The sequence below is a fragment of the Ptychodera flava genome, chromosome 16 (genome assembly GCF_041260155.1).
Source record: "Ptychodera flava strain L36383 chromosome 16, AS_Pfla_20210202, whole genome shotgun sequence".
NCBI classification, from domain to species: Eukaryota; Metazoa; Hemichordata; class Enteropneusta; family Ptychoderidae; genus Ptychodera; species Ptychodera flava.
In genome coordinates this window covers 36,906,825-36,927,637 of record NC_091943.1, presented here as the reverse complement: position 1 = coordinate 36,927,637, position 20,813 = coordinate 36,906,825, and the positions used below count along the sequence as shown (strand labels likewise).

At 36.3% G+C, this 20,813-nt stretch overlaps 3 protein-coding genes across 6 annotated transcripts in view; 1 reads left to right on the top strand and 2 right to left on the bottom strand.

Annotated features, from left to right (window-relative positions):
- LOC139114740 (uncharacterized) overlaps positions 1-3,267 on the bottom strand; it is a 136,203-nt gene extending 132,936 nt beyond the window's left edge. The window contains exons 1-2 of one of the 2 annotated variants that reach the window (XM_070676617.1): positions 3,146-3,267; positions 1,698-1,927 (exon numbers count right to left, since the gene is read on the bottom strand). In XM_070676617.1, coding sequence (XP_070532718.1) covers positions 1,698-1,920 — 223 coding nt within the window. In that variant the 5' untranslated portion in view covers positions 1,921-1,927; positions 3,146-3,267. Of the gene's footprint in view, positions 1-1,697; positions 1,949-3,145 lie in introns of both variants that reach the window. The other variant, XM_070676618.1, reaches the window with a different exon arrangement.
- LOC139114744 (small RNA 2'-O-methyltransferase-like) lies at positions 3,228-12,705 on the top strand. Of its 2 annotated transcripts, XM_070676623.1 has the most exons (7): positions 3,228-3,465; positions 3,948-4,341; positions 5,113-5,360; positions 5,974-6,156; positions 7,204-7,378; positions 7,735-7,958; positions 10,473-12,705. In XM_070676623.1, the coding sequence occupies exons 2-7, from the start codon at positions 4,135-4,137 to the stop codon at positions 10,669-10,671; spliced, it is 1,236 nt and encodes a 411-aa protein (XP_070532724.1). In that variant the 5' UTR covers positions 3,228-3,465; positions 3,948-4,134; the 3' UTR covers positions 10,672-12,705. The 2 variants fall into 2 exon arrangements, with proteins under 2 accessions (XP_070532724.1, XP_070532725.1); XM_070676624.1 differs by lacking the exons at positions 3,228-3,465; positions 5,974-6,156 and having other exon boundaries at positions 4,044-4,341.
- Positions 10,694-20,568, bottom strand: LOC139114745 (crystallin J1A-like). 2 transcript variants are annotated; one of them, XM_070676626.1, is made up of 7 exons: positions 19,162-20,568; positions 17,657-17,833; positions 16,760-16,921; positions 15,072-15,228; positions 13,806-13,984; positions 12,366-12,505; positions 10,694-11,861 (listed from the first exon to the last, which is right to left on the bottom strand). In XM_070676626.1, exons 1-7 carry the CDS (start codon positions 19,325-19,327, stop codon positions 11,769-11,771), a joined length of 1,074 nt encoding a protein of 357 aa, XP_070532727.1. In that variant the 5' UTR covers positions 19,328-20,568; the 3' UTR covers positions 10,694-11,768. The 2 variants fall into 2 exon arrangements, with proteins under 2 accessions (XP_070532727.1, XP_070532728.1); XM_070676627.1 differs by having other exon boundaries at positions 16,760-16,924; positions 19,162-20,564.
- Positions 20,569-20,813: the final 245 nt, after the last annotated feature.

Here is a 20,813-nt window from a genome sequence, read left to right as displayed (position 1 = left end):
TTCCCAAGTGTTTTTATTAAAGTAAAAAGTGTGAGTATGTAGGAGTTTTCTTGTAGAACCCGGAAAATACTATCAGTTTCCCCCAGAAGTGAGTTTTAAAATCCAAAGCTCAAATGAGCTTGTCCAATAAACCAAAAATGGAACAATACTACCACAGTTCTAATGACCAAGGTGTGTTCAATTACGATCGTGCGCGTCCATTTGTGCTTCAAGTTAATGCTAATGAGGCATTGATAAGGCTATTAGCATTAATTTGCACCACAATGGACACGATTGTCGTGGAACTATCTGACCCTCTTCTTGTCTGTGTCTGAACACACCTTGGTCATGCGAATTGTGGCAGTATGGTTATTTACATTCGTCTTCACGTCACACATCTGGTTTATTTGTCATTAACACTAGCGGTGGCTATTTGACAGTCTTTGTTTTTGACGATCAAAGAATAAACATTCACAAGTTTTCGTCATCGCTCACCCAGAGCCACATTTCTCTACTTCATGACATTCAATTCTTGCCCGTTGCAATGATCAATTCAATAAGAGGTGCTTTTCTCGCGGGTTTATGGAAAAAATCACATTTGAGCTTTGGATTTGCCGCTTGGCAAAACTGATACAGTATTTTCCTGATTCTATCCGACATATCCTCGAACAATTTTTTCATTCAAGGCCCGACTTTCTAAACTTCAGCTAATTTCTAAACTTAGAACGCTATTTAGAAAGTGATAATTATCGTTTTTATCCGATATATCCTAGAACAAATTTTTTCAGCCAAGGTCCGACTTTCTAAACTTCAGCTAATTTCTAAACTTAGAACGCTATTTAGAAAGTGATAATTATCGTTTTTATCCGATATATCCTTGGAAGAAATTTTTCACCCAAGGCCCGACTTTCTAAACTTCAGCTAATTTCTAAACTTAGAACGCTATTTAGAAAGTGATAATTATCGTTTTTATCCGATATATCCTAGAACAAATTTTTTCACCCAAGGCCCGATTTTCTAAACTTCAGCTAATTTCTAAACTTAGAACGCTATTTAGAAAGTGATAATTATCGTTTTTATCCGATAAGCTTATATCCTTTGAAAAATGTTTTCACCCGAGGCCCGACTTTCTAAACTTCAGCTAATTTCTAAATTTAGAACGCTATTTAGAAAGCGATAATTATCGTTTCTGGCTAAACTTTCTAAGTTTAGATTTAGATTTAGACAATTCTAATTTAGCTTTCTAAACTTCAGCTAAACTTTCTAAAAACGATAAAAACACAATTCCGCACCTTAATGCCTCCAAGACACACCTTCCACACAGTTTGATAACTGGGTTAAGTTTGGATTTGTAAAGAGTCAGTTATTACTGGTACACTTTTACTACATACATGCAGTTTGATGGATAACGTTCAGAGGTAGGGATCTATCTAATCAATGGTCTCATATACCTGCCATGTGTTGTTCAATAGGAGAAGTTGCACTGCAGTAATCATGGTTAGTATCTTGGTTGGCAATCTAACATGATAGAGTAATTAAAGTGTAAACATGTCAATGATAAACCTGCCTGTTCTAACACAGTCCTTGGAGGGAGGGGCCATGGTTCTACTCACTATGGTCAACGACCTCCATGGGCTTATCATATCAGTATCTGCATGAGCAAACTGATATGGAGAGGGTCAGGGTGATTACAAGTACAGACTGCCATATATCATTACCTGTCATGTGAATGGGAGGAGGAGGAACCAATACATGCTCTGGAAATTTCTTTGACTGCACCAGGTCAACTTGTCCCTTCAAAACGTCTACCTTCCGTCTTTTAACTGGAGGCGGTGTCTTCAGAGCAAGGGCAGACATTCCCTTTGATAGAGCCTGGGTGTGCAGTTCGAGAGAGCTTCTCTTTGTGCCTCTGTGGTTGGAGGGTCGAGGTCGTTGAGACATGATTGCACTGAAAAACAAACTTTGACAGCTGTACATATCGATCGGGCCATGCAGGTCTCTACTACCCCCATGCCCCGGCTATTATTAGCAAAGGACCTAACTGAAGAATTGTGACTTCTATTTACTTTAAGATCATTATCAGTTGAAAGTACGTGATTTGCAAATGAAAAAGGAATTAATTCAACGATTGTCTCAAAATGAGCCAAAGGTAATGCTATTGATTCATTGACTATTATATCAACAGCGGACACACGACATTTATTTGCATATTTCAATTACACGTGCATTCAAGAGGAGACGACGTAAGCACCGGTACTTCTTTGAAGTACTTCTAAAAGTTTTCACACGTTTTAGACCAAAAAAATATATATACTTCACACTCACAGCAAATGCTGCGAGACACACGCCCGCATTGTTTTTCAAACAGACACTTTCGTAAATTTATGCACAGGCGCGCCGCATTGACGGATTCTTGAGGTTTACAATAATATATTACTGAGCAACAATTTACAATCATGCATGGGCGTTAAACCTCTTTGCTCCATGATAATAAGGGGTAAAGACATGCTCACTCGATATTTTTGCGATGGATAAGGTTATCACTCAGCTGATAATCACAACAAAGGTGGCGTGTGTGTGATCTATTGTACAGCTGAGGCCCGCAGATCGTGGATCACACCACTGCACCCTTCAAAACAAGTTTGCACATCGCAAGATCGCAGTTGTAGAAATCGTAGCTACAGTATGTATCAGAACTCCGTTCGCAAGTGTTGAGTTACCTGCATCCTGGAGGTAGCGTCATGACTGCCGACACCATAATTATAAGTGTTAGTAATCTAACTACTGTAGTATGTATCCACTGATCCATCCATCGTCTCGGTGTTAAATGTAGCCACCTTGATCTGGACAAACTATCTGATGTGCTTAGAAACGCATACTTACCTCGGGACTGAAAAATAAAGGATCGAATGTAAGACTGAATAATTTAATGATCGACGATGCCACAAAATACGCGCATCACTGCGAATATACGTCGACGAGACATGTTCTGATGGCCGTTTGATAAGCGAAACTAACGTAAACAATGTCAAAGTCTTGTTGAACACAACGATGACTGAGTTCCCTTTGTTTCTTGCCGATGTGTTCGATAAAAAGGTATCGGTACCCAGCATGTTTCAATTCAGGTCCAGATTTGTAAAGCCAAGTCAAAGCACACAATATTTACCTGTTTGAAATATTTTCTCAATATCCGATGTTCGTATTTTGGCTTAGAATGAGGTGTTGCTCTCGTCTCAGCTTTTGTATTCACCCGCCATGACCAGTCTTTGTTGGTTGAGGAACGAGTGAACTGTTTGTTTGTTCGTTTTCACTTCCGGTCTTGACGGAGGAGGCGTGAAAGTAGCGGACGACAAAGCAACTATCCATTGGATTGTTCCGACTCGTACGACAATAACAAACACAGAACAGAGAGTTGCGAGGCCCTGCTGTTTCGGATGTGATTTGTTAATCTCCTTCATTTAAAGTCATCCAATGAATATCTGTAATGTAAGTTGACTGGCATCTACCATGAGAGTCTCAGAGAAAGCAAAATTATTCTGTCGTGTCGGAGTGTCGGACGACGCGATAGAACTGCAGTTCTGTCGTGTTGTCCGACAATCCGACAGTTAAATTGCAACGCGTGAACGTGGTAGGGCAGTGATGATCCAGGGCCGGACTGCCAATATTTAGAGTGGCTTCTTGGCAGGCGAGGGCATTGTTCCTCCTTCGCAGCGGTGGGCGGGGAAATTTGATATGTTAATTTTATCATCTTTGATGTACCATACCATTACCATATTCTTAAGTTCCAGCTTTGGTTTCCTCACACTTTCTATTATGGCACCTGTGTTTACTTGTACAAAGAACACTCTGTCTCAAGAGTTTTAGAGCCAGTAAATTGACATATGCATTGTCAGTAATTATTTCTTATGATTCTCGAAGCAATTAGTAAATTTCAAGTGTACAAACAATTATTTGAATTTTAAAAATAGGTATTATACAAAGACTGTCAAGTCATTGTAAGTTACAAGAGGAAAGTGATCATCCTAAACTGTCCTCATTTCCGGTTGCGTTCCTCTACTGTTGATCCTTCAGTTACAATAGACTCAATCTGTCTTGCTGGCATGACCAAGGAAAAGGTTTTGAAGGACTTCCAGTGTGCAAGGAGTGTATTAAACAATGTTTGAATCCAAGCAAGAAGAAGTACAGTCCCGTGCTACACCATGTGACAAAATGAATACATCGGAGAGAACTGTTGAAACCACATCAGAAAGGATACAACTTGAAAATGAAGGTGTCTTCGGTGGTCCAAAGTTTAATCCACCACTCTACAGACAAAGATATGAAGCGGTGATCAACATTGCCAGAAAATATCAAACAAAGAAGGTATAACTTTTAATGCATTCTATTATATTGATGCCCAGACCTTTTCATAAAAGAATAACACAGACTTGCAGCAGCTATATGACAGTAGACACAAGAGGGACAAAAGTGGCAGTCAGAGTTATTTAATTCGCAGTTTTATGGATTCTGACTCGTTGCTGTTTTCATCCTTTCGGAGTCATTTTAGAAATGTAATGTACAGATAATTTGTTTTTAAATCCTTTTGTATACATATTCTTTTATCACTGTCTTTTTACTTTTTTATGTGGGCCTATGTGTGCCTGAAATAAATAACAACAACAACAACAATGATAATAATAAACATAATAATATACCGCACAGTTTTCATGTCAGTCAAAGAATACGAAACTGAAATCTTCCTTAGTACTTTTCACCCAGTTCAATTATTTCGATGACAGAAAGTTTTGACAATTTGCCAATTTTCTCCCACATCAATTGTCCTTAATTGTTCTCAGACTATCCAACACTTTCTGATGCTGTGCTTTTCCTTTTCAAAGAATGACAGATTGACTCTACAATCATAAGAACAACAAGGGAGTAGAAAGATTTGCAAGTTACAGTTTTGTTGTCATTCCGAGCTCAGCATTTTCAGTTATATTGTAAAAGTGAACATTAATGATCCAAAGCTAGTTCAATATAATCACAAACTTTACATGGAATATCATTTTTTATACAATGTCTGTTGTACAGTAGCCATAGGATTACATATCATGTATAACTTTCCTCAGAATATTAATTATTAATAAATTTCAGGTTCTTGATATGGGCTGTTCTGAATGTAAATTGCTAAGACATTTAAAGAATGAGTCATATATTGAAGAGCTATGTGGTGTTGACATCGATGAGAGTATCCTATTAGCAAATCAGCATGCAGTTAAGCCTTTAATCTCGGATTACCTCCATCCTAGAGACAATCCACTGGTAATGAGAATATTACAAGGATCAGTGACAGATTTTGATATGAGAGTACAGTCCTTTGATTTGGTTGCATGTGTTGAACTGTGAGTAATTTACTGTTGTTACTTGCCATACTGGCTATGTTGGTTGAATACTCTTAAAGGCCTGGGACTTGATCCCAGGATCAAGTTTGTTTTAGTGTATAAGAGGATTATGGTGTGTCATAGCCCTTTGTTTTCCATTGAAATTGTAATCTAATAAGTAGATATTCCTGCGAGACAATCTGATGCCAGCACAGGCCTTTAATTGCTCGGAGAAGAATGGTATTTTATGCTGATTCACAGAGTGTCATGAAAACAATGTGAGTTGTGATGGTCATTTGCATGCCCTGGCTTTTTATTATGCCTGCCTCATGTGGTCTCCAAATTTTCATATTTTGTACGTGGGTGTGATATCATTGATCTGTAATGGCTTTTGAAAACTTTGTTTTCTTTATGAGCAAATTTCATTAATTCCAAGGGGCTTTACCTCTAAATATTGCAATAAGACATATTGATGTTGCCAATGGAGCAAATGCCATTCACACAGAATTGCACTGTTCAGAATAGTTTGAGGAACAGTTAAATAAAATTTTGATCAAACTATTGGACATCCAAGCAGACCTGGTACATAACAATCACTTTCTGATTACATAATCCTTCTCTTTCATTTCTTTAGAATAGAACACTTAGATCCACCAGTATTGGACGCTATGCATGTCACTGTATTTCATCAAATCCATCCAAGAGTAGTTGTTATCACCACTCCCAACGCAGATTTCAATGAGTTGTTTCCAGATTTTACAGGGTTCAGGCATTGGGATCACAAATTTGAGTGGAGTAGACAAGAATTCCAGCAATGGTTAGTTCTGTAAACACTCTTATAGAATTGTATAACATATATGTGGTCACAGAGACCCCATGAAATGCCCTATTTGCCAGACTTTATATCCATTACATTGTGCAACCAACACTTTTTTCAGAGCAATATTCCTCACCAAAAATGACAATCAACCCCAATACTCTGTTACATTTTCAAAAAGCTGAGAATCTGAAGTTTAGTATGGTACTGATAATTTACTCAAAGGATGACAGGGTGCATGTTTGAGGTAAACCACTTCAATTTTGGTATTAATGATTAAAATTAATGTAAGTTAAAAATTTGATACTACTTTGTGAAATTTAATATCTCATTTGAAACAAGTTTATGTAGTAAAATGACAGTTTGAGTTTGCAGAAGCTATTATCTTTCTTAAAATGGCAGGAGTTGAAGACTGACATTCCAAAAAGTTATTAAAATCATAGGCAAAATTGAAATAAATCTTATCGAAAGCATAAGGACTAACTGCCAAAGAAAATTCAATTTGCTATAATGTTATATGGTATTTCAAGAACAGCATATTGTGAAAAGTTCACACAATGTGACTCTGCTAGATAGGAGTTATATTCTTGTTATATGTTGAAAACAAGAGAAAAGAGAAGCCAAGAAACCCACTGATTTGCATAAATTTGCATAAATTTACTCCTTTCTCACCCAACTTGTCTTGCAACTAAGTCAATCTTATTGATATTTCTATATTTGATTACCAAAATTACTGAAAAATGAATGAATTTTCACAAAAAAGGTGGACCACAGTGGACCACAGACAAATACACATTGCCTTGTTTAGTTTACCCATGCAGTCGTTGTCACTGTATGGATGTCTCTTGGATGAAAGAAGCCTTGATTCTCAAAAGCAGACAACTTTTCAGACTGCTTCTAGAGATGTATATCCTTCAGATCAGATTCATGTCCAATTGTACATGTTTGAACCAGACATTGTGGTGTTTTTCAAAATACTTCAGCAAAGCCATGTAAAAGGTAAAATATAGCAGCTTTACACATCTTTCCATTGGTTATTTCAACCAGGTGTAACTCATTAGCTAAGAAATACAACTATGCAGTAACATATTCTGGAATTGGAAGTGGACCTGAGGGAACTGAACGCTTGGGATATTGTTCTCAGATGGCAGTATTTACAAGGAATGGACCAGAAAAAAATGATGAAGAGAGTCCTGACAGTGACTGCCATCCATATAGACTGGTAACTACTTTTCTATGGCAGATTCACAACAATTTTTGATGTCAACAATAACAGCAGATTACTAAAACATTGTCAAACCTGTGATATGACTCATATTCTTTATTAGTAAATGGACACTGAAATATGTGACTTTTATTAAAAGAAATATTTTCTGAAGCTTCTTGTTCCATATAGTGCAGACTTTGCAGTTTTGTTTGTGCAATAAAGTACTAGAATTTCAGCATGAACTATATAGTTATGTGTCACATAGATAGAATATGCTGATAGAAGTTGGCAAGTTGAATTAAATGTTCATCAGATAATCTCTATGTACCTGGCCAGTAGAATAGAAACACATTTTTGAAATTTTTCATCAGATTACTGAAGCAGTTCATCCTTGTAAGAAGAAAATTTCAGTGAATGAAGAAGTGTTGATTGAAGTGCAATATTATGCAAGATATCTATCCAAGAATGATGAAGAGGACAGCCATGAATCAGAAGAGGAAGAGACCAGTAGCTGTTGCTTAGAAACTGTCTCCTTGGAGATACTGATGCAGTTTCCAAGACTGAAATCTCTGTGCAAGGGAGTTAGTGAATTGAGGTAATGTTTCACTTTTTCCATATGCTCTCTTAGATGCATGGTTCATGGGAATTTAAATATAAGGAATAATTTACGATTTCATGTATAAAGTTTTGAGGCAGTAAATCCTATGAAAGTATGTCTCAGATCCTCTTTCATTACAGAAATTTCAGTTTGTACTGTGCTACCACATGACCATTGACATAAAAGCATTTGATATTATGGTATGCCTAAGTGAATCATCTCACAAAGGTGGCCTTGTATTTGCTACATGTGCTCTATCAATGAGGCTGGGTAGATAGGTTGACAAAAAATATCCTTTTTTTACATGACTATAGCAATACAGTGACTTCTGCAATTCATCTGGCGAAACTATTATAAACCAGATATGAACTGTAAATGCTCACGTGTTTCATTATATATTGCAGTTATGTGTAAATTTGAACCTTTGCCACATGTTTGCAACTTCATTGAAAGTATTATGATCAACATAATGAACATAATTCACCACAGATTAACTCTATAGGTCATTAAGTATTGAAATATGTAATTAGCTGAAAAAATATTAATTTCTTTGACTGCTGTCATTGTATCACCACTTTATATAGCAAGTGTAATTGCCTTTGGTCAAGTCCTTCAAACTATATATTCCAAACTTTGAAAGCTCATTAGATATTCAAACTATAAATTAGCTGACATGAAAACTTAAATGCGAAATGACTTCCAATATTGATATAACCTGGTATAATCATCAATGTACGTAGCATGTTATGCCAATTTTGATCAAATAAATCCAAGTATATATCCCTAATTAGGAAAGTTCATTAAATACACAAATTAGGAATTGGCTGAAGCAAAAATGCTTAATGACTTTCAATAAAGTTAGCCTATATAATAGTATCTTTAATATACATAGCAAGTTTCATCAATTTTGGTCATGTAAATTCAAATATATATCCCTAATTTCAAAAATTCATTAAATATGCAAATTAGGAGCTAGATGAAGTAAAAATGCTTAATGACTTTCAATAATGTTGTATCATAGTATCTTTAATGTACATAGCAAGTTTCGTCAACTTTGGTCTTGCCAATACAGATAAATATCCCTGATTATGAAAGTTCATTAAATATGCAAATAAGGAATTTGCTAAACTTCAAATGCTTAATGACTGTCAATAATGTTCTATTATAGTATCTTTAATGTACATAGCCAGTTTCATCGACTTTGGTCTCGTCAATTCAGATATATACCCCTAATTAGGAAAGTTCATAAAAATGCAAATTAGGAATTGGCTGATGTAAAAATGCTTAATGACATTTAATCATATTCTATCATAGTATCTTTAATGTACAAAGCAAGTTTCATCAATTTTGGTCATGTAACTTCAAATATATAGCCTTAATTTCAAAAGGTCATTAAATATGCAAATTAGGATTTGGATGAAGTAAAATGCTTAATGACTTTCAATAACGTTAAATCATAGTATCTTAAATATGCATACCAAGTTTTGTCAATTTTGATCAAGTAAATCCAGATATATACTCCTAATTAGGAAATTTCATTAAACATGCAAATTAGTAATTATCTTTCAGGTCACCCCTTAATATCTTTCAAAGCTGATATATCTTGGTGTGATCAACATTTGTAGCGAATCTCATCAAATTGTGTGCAGTCGTTGTCAATATATATCAGTTTTTCTAAAATCATTAATTATGCAAATGAGCAAAAAGTAAGCAAGCCACACCCACCAAAACTAATCAGTTCTTGCCATTTGCAAACTGAATCTATGTACCAGATTTGATTCTGATCTGATGAGCCGTTTTTGAGATATTGAGTACACAGACAGACACACAGACACACAGACACACAGACAGACAGACATCGCTGCGACATATGCCCACGTGTGTCAACACGTGAGCAAAATACAGTGATAATTTTCAGTGGTCCTTAATTATAGTACCAGTTTATGTTGTCATACTACCAATTCACCTTGGATGGTTACCAATCATCCAAATTACACATTAAACTTGTCACTTCTTTCTTGATCATGGCAAAATACTATTTACCACAAAAAGTTAAGTATTCTTCTTTGTTCAAATTTTTCTTTGCAATGAAAACTGGAACCAAGTCTGGCCAAATAGATCTATCTAACATGCTCTAGGATTTGTCTTACTCTAACAGAATCATTTGTATCCCAATACACTGAAACACTTTGTTTGCCATTTGACAGAAAAATTCATATTACCGGTGTAACTCATTCAGTTTCTTTTTGAAAGTGTCCATCATCATGAATGTCATTAGAATTAATAAATTTACTCAGTATCAAGAACTACAATCTGAATACAACAAGCATACAGTCAATACCATTCTGCCAAGCATAATCTACTTTATCATCTCCCTCATGTCCAATAATATAAAAACTGTTGATGGTATCAGCTATTGTGAATCCTCATCTTGAAGTAAACACTCATATTTAGAATTTAAGACAAGTTAAATGATGTCAGTTGTGTGTTTAAATTGTCTCACTTTAACAGAGAGATTTTAGAGAAATTTGAAGAAATACAGTTGAGTGAGGATGGAAGTAGTCTTGTAGTTGAAAGACACTCTGTTGAGAGTGAGTCTGATAACAATTCATCGGAAGACTATGACAAGATTGATGATTCAGAAGATTTGAAGCAGTCTGGATTTGAATACAGTGTCAATGATATAGACACAGAAGAAATCTGGGAGTAAGATTTGAAGTACAACTTGGATATGAAGAGTTTCAATACCATGTTATGGTATATTTTATTTCAGTACATACTCAGATAAACTTTATGGTTTAGCACAAAGGAGGACTGAACTCGGCTCTTAGAGTGCCTAGAGATAGATGCAGCCATATAATACAATTCTGATAAGTTGGATGAACAAGGTAAAAAAGTGTAAGAATTGTGACAGATGAACATATTAAACATTTATTTCATTATCTTTAGTTATACAAATGACATCAAGGAAAATAATAGACTAGTGACAGGCCTCAGCCTGTTTTGTTTGTATCATCACAGCCAGTTATAAAGTATTTGTAGCAGGTAATTGCTGTCCATGGTGAATTCTCAGACAGCTGAATGGCAAAGGCACAACATGCCTTGCACTCAGTCCAAACATCACATCACTGTTTAACCCTTTGAATGCTGTAATTTTTCCCACCAAAATTTTATTACAACATTTTACTGATTTTCTTGAAATTTTCTGCAATTTTTTTGATAATTTTAGACCAAATGGACACCACATTTTATTGGCTACAGTTTTTTATCAAAATTTTAGCAAACATCTGGAAAAAATTTACTAGTGTATATTTTATAAAAGCGACAAAAATTGACTTAGGCGCTCAAAAATTGACTTAGGCGCTCAAAGGGTTAAAGTGAAACTGAAAAGCCAAAATGGCATAAAATGGTTATTGTCAGTCATGAAAAGACATAATATCCTACGCATAAAATGTCTTTGTTGTTGCTTCTTCAGTAAGTCACATAACAAACATATACTTTGTGTCTATTCACTTCTTCTGTAAAAGACTTAACATTCCCAGTAGATGACATATCAAAAATACATTGAAGGAAAACTAAATGTCATAGAAACTTTATTAGTACTGTTTAACAATTTGGTGCTTTCAGTTAAACATGTTCATTCAAAGTTTTGCAATATGCTGTCACACTAGCCTTGTTCCATGATAAAATCAAAACTGATTCATGAACAAAGTACTGATGATAATATTTCATTTATCTAGATCTGTATCATCTGATTTCTTCTCAGTGTCAGGTCACGTAACAATTCTTTAGCTTTCAATATATATTTTACATCTGGACAATCTGCTTGGCCAACTCTAACACTTTTGGATAGTCCCTTGTTTTCTGTTTCCAGTCTTCAGGAATAGATTCCAGACCACCCTGTAGAATTCACACAAAGATATCTATCACTTGTTGTGCTGTACTTTTTTACGTCTTGCTTATTTTTAATTGTTACTGGTGTTCTTTTTCAGTTTTAAGTGCATAGTTTTACTTAGAGAGAGAAAAAAAGGAGTCATCATTTATAGATGTCACCGTTGAAATATTGATCAAATAGATAGAAGTAAGTAGTCTAAATTATTTATAAAAATGTTTAAAGATTTTACCTTTAGTTGCAGGATAGCTAAATTCTATTCAGCATTTCAGTTTCTCACAGGTAAACTACAGTGTCTCATGTAATATAACACAGTCCCTCCACCTCACTGGTCATCATTTTGTTTCTAACCATATAGATGACAAATATTCCAGATGCACATTCTTTGCCCATAAGCAGACTGTTTTGAGATAGGTAAAGTGGAACCATGGTAAAAGGTTTCTGTTACTGTTCATGCTTCTTTGACTCTGAACTGTAAACAGCAATGTATAAATAAAATCAAATGTGCTTACCTGGGCTGCCTTACAGGCTCCAATGAAAGCAGCCCTGCTACAGTTATCCCCACCAATCACCATGGTACCACGAACAGCTGACAAATAGTTACTAAACTTCAACAGTGCATGAATGGACGTCTCAAAGGAACCTGGGTAGTCTGGAAAGGTACAGATTGAACTCATTACTTTAAAGTCATTATTTCCAGTTTGCATGTATCTTTCTTTCATCCATCATGACTACTGATATACCTAGGTGCCATTAAATAGGTGCCATTGAGTACAATAGTACAAGATTTCATATATTTTCTCATTTAAAGCAAAATTTTTGTACAATTCTCTACTGTACATAATAATTCAATACTAGCAGTCTTTATTCATTTCTTTGCCAGTGCAGCCATAGATAGTATGTGAAACAGTAAGTTTTTCACTCTACTGTCTATAGTGCAGCCATAGATAGTATGTGAAACAGTAAGTTTTTCACTCTACTGTCTATAGTGTACCCATAGACAGTGGAGCAGACAATTTTCCACTCCACTGTCTATAGTGCAGCCATAATCCGTTGAACAATCGGTTTTCCAGTCTACTGTCCATAATACAGCCATAGACGGTAATGGAGCCATTGGATTTCCACTCCACTGTCTGTAGTACAGCCATAGACAGTACAACAATCGGTTTTTCACTCCATTGTCTATAGTGCAGCCATAGACAGTATATGGAATAGTCGGTTTCCACTCCACTGTCTATAGTGCAGCAAATTTACCAGAATAGTTCTATGAGTATTAATTCTTTCCCTTTGTCTCTATGGCATGTTCATATAAAAAAGAAATTTACAAAAGTAGTGTAGGTGACAGTCGGCTACTATTTTGATCGTAATCACTTTGTGTGGATTTGACCTGTATTTATAATATATCAAGCACATTCATATTGTTTATTATTTTTCACAGAATCTACAATTCAAGTGGGAGATAAGCTTTGAATGTTTTTTCAAAGCATACTCAAACTATTGTTTTCATTCCATCACTAACCCAGTGTTAATACTGCCATCTTTTATGGTACATGTAAAATTTACAGGGAACTTTGGAGCAATAAATAGAACATATCTTCAAAACGTGAAGTTAGCCGATATATTTCAAGCTCACGATGAGATATACAGAAATGTTTTCAGAAAACCATAGTCTGGTGCCTTTGTTCCATCTCTGTTCACTTCAAAAATAAGAAAACATCACCAACGAGTGATTACTGGATATTTAGTTGATTTTCTGTTTTTTAAACCAAAGTGCACATGATCTTAGACTAACATAGATGTGTCAAGATGCAGCATTATGGTCACTGTGGCTGACTATTCTTTGAAATGGTCTTATCCAAGATTATGCCTGACCCACAGAAACACTGCAAATTTAACAACAACCTAACAATTAGGTTGAAGAAAAGTGAGAGAAAATATATATTGATGCCTACCACATGCAATTCCAAACTCTTGACCAGCCTGGCTGTGAGTTTTATCCAATGCATCTTTGACTTTCTCCAGGTAACTTACAACCTTGGAGTCTGCAATGCTATTACTGCCCTTTAGTTTGTGAAGTAGACTATTCACAGCATCTGGATCTTCACCATTTAGGATATAGTGTTCCAACAATCTGATATACAGAATATCATGGAAGCCATTTAATGGTTGCATGCATGTTATCTAAGGAGTTACTATTACCAATATCAGCACTGTTTTTATCTTTGATGTATGGTAAATCTATGAGAAGTTTCCAGTTATTTGCCTGCAAACATATACAACCGCGGCAAAGCAAGTGCATAGATAACTGATTGTAATACAAACAGAAACTACGATAGCGACAAGTACTGGAAAACCTTAAAGTATAGAAGCGGCACCTTTATTTTACTGATAAAGAGCTAATAAACCACGGGGTGCTTGGTTTAGATATGAGAAGTCTCCTTGCCAAACATAAATATAAGAAATCAACTTGCATGGACTTCCTGAAGAGAGTACCATTTAACGCCACCCTGCTGAGATTTCTTACTTACAGCGACTAAGTATAGATAAACAAGGCGCAGTTAGACTACATATTAATTACTATTAGTGTTTGTATTACAATCAGTTACCTATGCACTTGCTTTGCCACGGTTGTATACCATTCCCCACAGACCAACAAACCAATAATTTGTTTTGCATTTTACACAAATGTTAAAACCTAGGAAAACTTTGATGTTATGCTATGCCATGCTTCAGAATGCAACACTTATACAACATATAAAATGTTCAACATAACAATATCACGTTTAGCATTAAGATTGACTGTGAACTATATGTAATAGGAAATGCACACTTTCTCATCCAAACTCTCATTCCTGCGTATAATTGTAATCCAAGTGCTGCAAATAATCGGGTTGTTTCATTGCTTGATGATGGAGAAGTGAAAGAGTTCTTGAAGGTGCCTTCCTGCCACACATAAACTACAGCTGATGTGTATGTACAATGTGTTCACATTGTGTTACAGCAATCCCTGTGTGAAATTCAACAGTAACAATAAATTTCACCACTGACACATCTAAGTACACTAAAGTAACTAAACAATGACCACTCCCACCCACCCCAATCATAACTTTCCTTGATCTAATTCCCCTGACTTCAACAGTGTGATTGGATTATTCTATTTTGGCATGGGGTGAAAGGGTTTAACATTGAATTTCAAAGCCGGTACAGATGTTACATACCTTGCAGCAGCTAAACCAATGGCAATATCTTCAGTATGAATTGCAGTGACCTTAATGACCTTTCTCACCTTGTCTAACATGTCTGCCTGACCTGCATACTTGGCTACCACGGCAATAGCAGCTGTTGATGTATGCATATCACTGGAATTTTTCTCACCTGGAACACGGGAAAAAACCTGACTTCTATGGGTGCATCTAGAACTGTATGTCATGCCTCCATTTCAATGCATTCTTTTTTTTTCTGATATTCAAATTGATCTTCAACCCTAACATATTATCGTAGGTCAATGAATTCATCTGCCAGTTTCTCTGTGTTTGCAGCAGATGATGAATATTCTCTTTTATGGATTGACTAAACAGCAAAGTGGGAATTTCTCTGAGGAAAATGTACTCAATAATTTTTTGACATATCTCACTCTTAGGAATCGGGTGTTCAGCAGTTTTGCTTTGAAAATGGATTACACAAATTCTTAAAAGAATTGTCTTAATTTGGTGACAGGTCTATTATCATCAGGGTTGATACTGTTATGGCCGTGTTCTAACTTGCAAATATTCACCAATCAAGTTTTGCTGGTCAAACATTTACCCATGCATCTTATGGAGTGGGGCTTTGCAGTATTTGTGTACATTTATTAAGTTCAGAATGGAATTAAAAAAAGATGTATATTTGCCACATTGTGGGATACATGGTAATATAGCATGAAAGCCTTGATATTAATCAACCGTTCACATACAAGACAGCAAACCATGGAGTTCTTTATGGCTAATACTATATGGCACAAGACCACTAATTAATTTCCCATAGGCCACCACAGTAGTGTTGAGCTCAATTTTCCTATTTTAAAACATTCAGCGGCACGAATCCTCTTAACAGGTGTTAGGTCAATGTCAGCTTGACTACTGATGAATTTTTCGTGTGGTCAAGTCCATGGAAATTTTGAAATAGCGATGAAAATAGCACCTTCAGTGGTGTTTTTTACAAAATTCAGGCTTATTGTTATGATTTCTATGGGCCTTAGAACTCCTCATATTACCACAGAATGCTTCAGCCATTATTCACAACAGTCTGCATTTTGATTCAGGCAGAAAAATATCTTTACAAAAATACTTCACATTAAAGTTCAAACTAAACAAGCATCCATGCAGGTATCAAAACTTCAAGGTCTGCACTATTTTTCTTCCGAACTATCTTCGTGGGTAACGAACCCAGAAGTGAATTAGTGGTCTTGTGCCAGATAAAAATACAAAATAAAAATTCTTACGTATCTGTTGAATGCAACTTGTCTGCTGAAGCAAAGTAGTACCAGTACAGGTATATCAGTCCACACACTCCACACCCACACACCTTTGAGTACCAAAGTCAACTTTTGTTGCCTTTATAGAATAAAACATAGTCAGCAACTTTTTTTCAGATCTAGGCAATTTTTTTCAGACATTTCCCAACATTTTGGTCAAAAATTGTTGCCATTGAAAGCTTATGTCCATTTGTTCCAAAATTATCAAAAAATTACAGAAAAATTCATAACAATTGGTAAAATGTTACACTGAAATTTCTGTGGGAAAATTACAGCACTCAAAGGGTTAATGATGAATTTATGAAAACATTAAAGCTTCTGTACCTCTGATAGCTTTCTACAAGTTTCATTGATCATATGGTCTTGGGTATTATAGATAAGATCTTCACTAACCTGTCACAGTATTCTTTGCTTCATAGTTTGTCAAAAATGTCTTAATGACTCCTGGTGTCCAAGAACCAGTTTTGGGATACTGCGTCTGTTGTCGTACTTGCTCCAACTCTGTTCCTGGCCCGTAGAATTTGTAGAGCCGTGCAGAATAGTCATCAATGTCAACTTCTGGAAGAAGACACAAAAGGAAGACCATGTTATGTATCATGGAATTTCTTTTTATATTTGCCAACACAAATCAGTATGCCAGTTGCAGCACTCTTTATCAGGTGCACACAGGAAACGTGTTTGTCCACCAATGACAGTATTTTAAATGGTTCAGTTTCCTTTCTGGTCCAAAACGATGTCCTGCTAATGTGTCCATCCATTCAACCATAAAATGCAATCAACAGTGGAAAGATATGCGACAAAAGTTATGGTTTCATAATTGATAAATCGCTAAACTTAGCATTGGGAAACTAACATTTATTTCCTTCTTAATATCTGCAAGTGGCTTGTTTTTCTTTCACTAGTCTGCACAGCAACTATATATTTCAAAAAAGTCTGCTTCCCTGCATATTTTCAAACTCATCTCACAAATAAGATATTTTACTTATGAGTAGATTGATTCAACAAATGAATATGTCAGTAACAGCAAAATTGATGGTACTGGTATTGAGACACTATTCTTGCCGTAGGTTTATATGCAGTAGATATTGGCATAATGATGACGTATGACATGAATAAATTTACACCACTGGTTGATACAAATTTTCATTTTGCCATTTCCAAGTACATATTACTGGTAGGTTACCTAGGTTGAAGGACTTTGGAATATTTGAACTTCAATCACTACACAAAACAGTATGATCTGGTAACACTTCCAGACTCATTTTACATGTAAGTACCATCAAAGCTTACCATTTTGACTTGAAAGTGATTCCAGTACAATCATAGCCTGGTCACCATAAGGGCTTGTACTACCCTTGTTAATGGTGTAAAAAGGACATGCTGAGACATCTCGAAATTCAGGGTTTTCCCTGCCTTCCAAAGCCTTTTCCATATCTGATGGTTTGTAAATCCAATGCAATGGCTGGGCTAAAACAAAGGAATAGAAATAGGTCAAAGGTTATATGATTTTGCTTACTATACCTCTCACCATAGAATGTGAATGATTCCTAAGGCAATTCAACACTGAGGGCACCATTCACATTTTGGGTTGAGGGCTGGACAAAACTTCCTCTTTTTTCAGATCTCTCCATCACCCTCTAAAATTTTTCAGGCACCATCCCTTCTTACTCAGAACAAGTTTAGAGTTCCCTATTCTTGCCATGCCCATGTTGCCATCAAAATGGTAGAAATTTTCATATCCTGTATTTACTGTGCACCACTCAGACCAAAAATGGTCTGAGCTTGGTCCAATGTAAACAATTCACTTTTTTAATGCTACAATATGGCCTTATCAATTTAATTTAATCAAAATTGTTGTCAAAATTAAAAATAACAAAATATTTTTGGTAAGATAACATTCTGTTCTGATTTAATGACCAGGCCTGTAGGGATTTGACCCAGTGGTTGTGTTTGCTAATTCCTTTGTCAGGCAATTATGTGCAATTATGGCAAGACCTAACAAATAAAACTGTAGTACTTCAAGAATTTTTCTGTTTTATTTGGTATTTCAACCACAGACATTTCTTCTCCTTGCTGTATAGGTAGTACACACCTCAGGAACAGTCTCTCATTTTATTTGATTAATCCCTACAAATATGTGTATACTACATGATCAACAACAACTGGATTTGATCATGATGAAATATACTGCATGTCCTTGTCGGTGTAGGGTGGTATTGTGGAGTGTCAGTCAAAACATTTAAAATGAAAAGTAACATTAATGCGCGAAGACTTTCTGAAATGACTTTAATTTACATAATCATTAACTTTAACCGAACGGAGGATGTATACTACATTTAAACAAGATCAAGATTCCATGTTTTTGCTAAGGGATTGTGGATGTAGTTGTTTGTTGAGGGTCGTGACCAAAGACAGCAGAAACTGCTAAGCTTACTATCTGTGGGTTTATTCACGTGATGGAGGGACTCTGGTTTACTGAACCCGTGTTGTATCACGAGGGTCCTCAAAGAGTAATCTTGTGTAAATAGCATTAACAGTTTATCATGGTTTTTCTTCATTGCGCCATAGACCCTCGAGAAAAACGAAGGCCTACGATTGCACTTCGAAGTTTGAAACCCTTGCAACCCGACTGCAGTTGAAGACTAGAGGCTGGAGCGCCGCGGTCGTAATGCCCTGTCCTGGCGGACATGTTGACAATTTCAGGACAACTGGCGGTACACAGAATCATTTCTGAACCCTGCAGGTGTTGAAACCCCTACAAATCGTGACAATAACCAATTTAAATCACAACTTACTGGCAGCGTCGGCAACGATAGCACCGACTACAGCAGCTATGGCCCGGGTTTTAATCTTCTGGTCCATTTCTGTCGCGGGACTCTGCCACTGCCAGTACAACAACACATAGGCAATGGTGAACGGGCAGATTAGCGTGACTGTGCAGGATTTTAGTGAGCATCGCATATTTTGATCATGCGCCGCGTCATGTCATTTGATAAATAACTACTTAGATAGAACAGGAACAACTGGAGATCAAAGGTTGTTCAAAACAGCAAGCGAGTTTCGTTTAGTATAGGGAGTCTTCAGTAATTACAGGGGTGGTGGGCCGCTTCTAGAAAACTGTCCAAGGGGAGGGGTCACTTTAATTTATAAACCTATCTTGGGGAGGGTCGCTTTTAACAGAAGCTTATTTTACAGCCTAATCTTCGATTGTTCTATGACATTTTCTGAATAGGAGATCACAGACGAAATACAGTGATTCCTATTAATACAAACACCACACATTATCCATATCCCCAAACTTTACAAGCAAAGAAGATGGAGTATCCTTGAACAGTTCAAACTGATGAAATGCAAGAGACAAAAACATATGGGACTGGTGGCAAAGCGTATATCAATTATCAAAAGTCTATAAATGCACACATGTTGTTAGTTTTATATTGGAAAAAATTTGTTCATCGTTCTCTTATAGACTACCATGTATAGTGAATCAACATTTTCGATGAAATCACAGTCACCTGTGGTCTATTCTGCTCTGCGCCTATTCGCCCTATAGACGTATGTACACACGTCTATACATGCTATGAAGCACATAGGCGCAGAGTGTAATAGAACACAGGTGACTATGATGAAATCCAAAAATCTAATTTCTTGTACACACATGTACTTTTACTTCCCACTTCAAGCAAAGTACATTTACATATATTATCAAACATATATAGATGAACGGGTATAGCTTGTTTTGTTGAGGGGGGATCGTCAATTATAGTCTGCCTGATAGAAAACATGTATTATAATTTGATATTTTTTGGTTGAAGCACAATATCAGCCACATCTTGCCTTCTTTTAGTTGCACAAAATATGGTGACCTTCCCGCAAAGGCATGCATTAAATATCATGACCCTTCAAAAATGCTTGCGACTTGCCCTCTCAAAACGCTGGGTCCCCCTGTAATTTCTGTCCCTAACTTACATAACAGTTAAATCAATTGTAATGTAAATTAGCTGATATCATTTCAGAAATTCCCTGGGAGAGTGGGTGGGGGGGGGGGGGGTCAAGTTTTAGAATTTGGATAGGGGAAGGTCACACTTTAGACACGAGGATAGGGGAGGGTCAAATTTTACAGTACACGTGTGCCCCGAATTCCGCCGGCCCATCCCCTGTAATTACTGAAGGCTCCCTTGTGCATCACGCTAACTGTACCTTCAACTTCTATGGAGGAAACCATTTCATTGTGGGTGGGGTGGAGCAAAATAGAGAGGAAGAAGGACCGGTAGCAATTGTCTCCCGTCAGTCTCATCATCAGTGCATCATTCAGTCCTGCATCAAATTATTTACAAAAAATTGCAAGGTTTCTGCTCGGTTATCAATTTTGTACCGTTCGGTTCATAATTGTACCTTACTGGCTCACAACTGCATCACCAATTTTGCAACGCGCGGTCCTAGTATC

Coding starts and splice junctions, on each gene's coding strand:
- LOC139114744 (XM_070676623.1), top strand. CDS start 4,135: ATGTTTGAATCCAAGCAAGAAGAAGTACAGTCCCGTGCTACACCATGT. Junction 5,361..5,973: donor TTGGTTGCATGTGTTGAACT/GTGAGTAATTTA, acceptor TCATTTCTTTAG/AATAGAACACTTAGATCCAC. Junction 7,959..10,472: donor AAGGGAGTTAGTGAATTGAG/GTAATGTTTCAC, acceptor TCACTTTAACAG/AGAGATTTTAGAGAAATTTG.
- LOC139114745 (XM_070676627.1), bottom strand. CDS start 19,327: ATGCGATGCTCACTAAAATCCTGCACAGTCACGCTAATCTGCCCGTTC. Junction 16,925..17,656: donor ATCACTTTCAAGTCAAAATG/GTAAGCTTTGAT, acceptor GTCTTCTTCCAG/AAGTTGACATTGATGACTAT. Junction 15,229..16,759: donor AGCAAAGAATACTGTGACAG/GTTAGTGAAGAT, acceptor CCCGTGTTCCAG/GTGAGAAAAATTCCAGTGAT.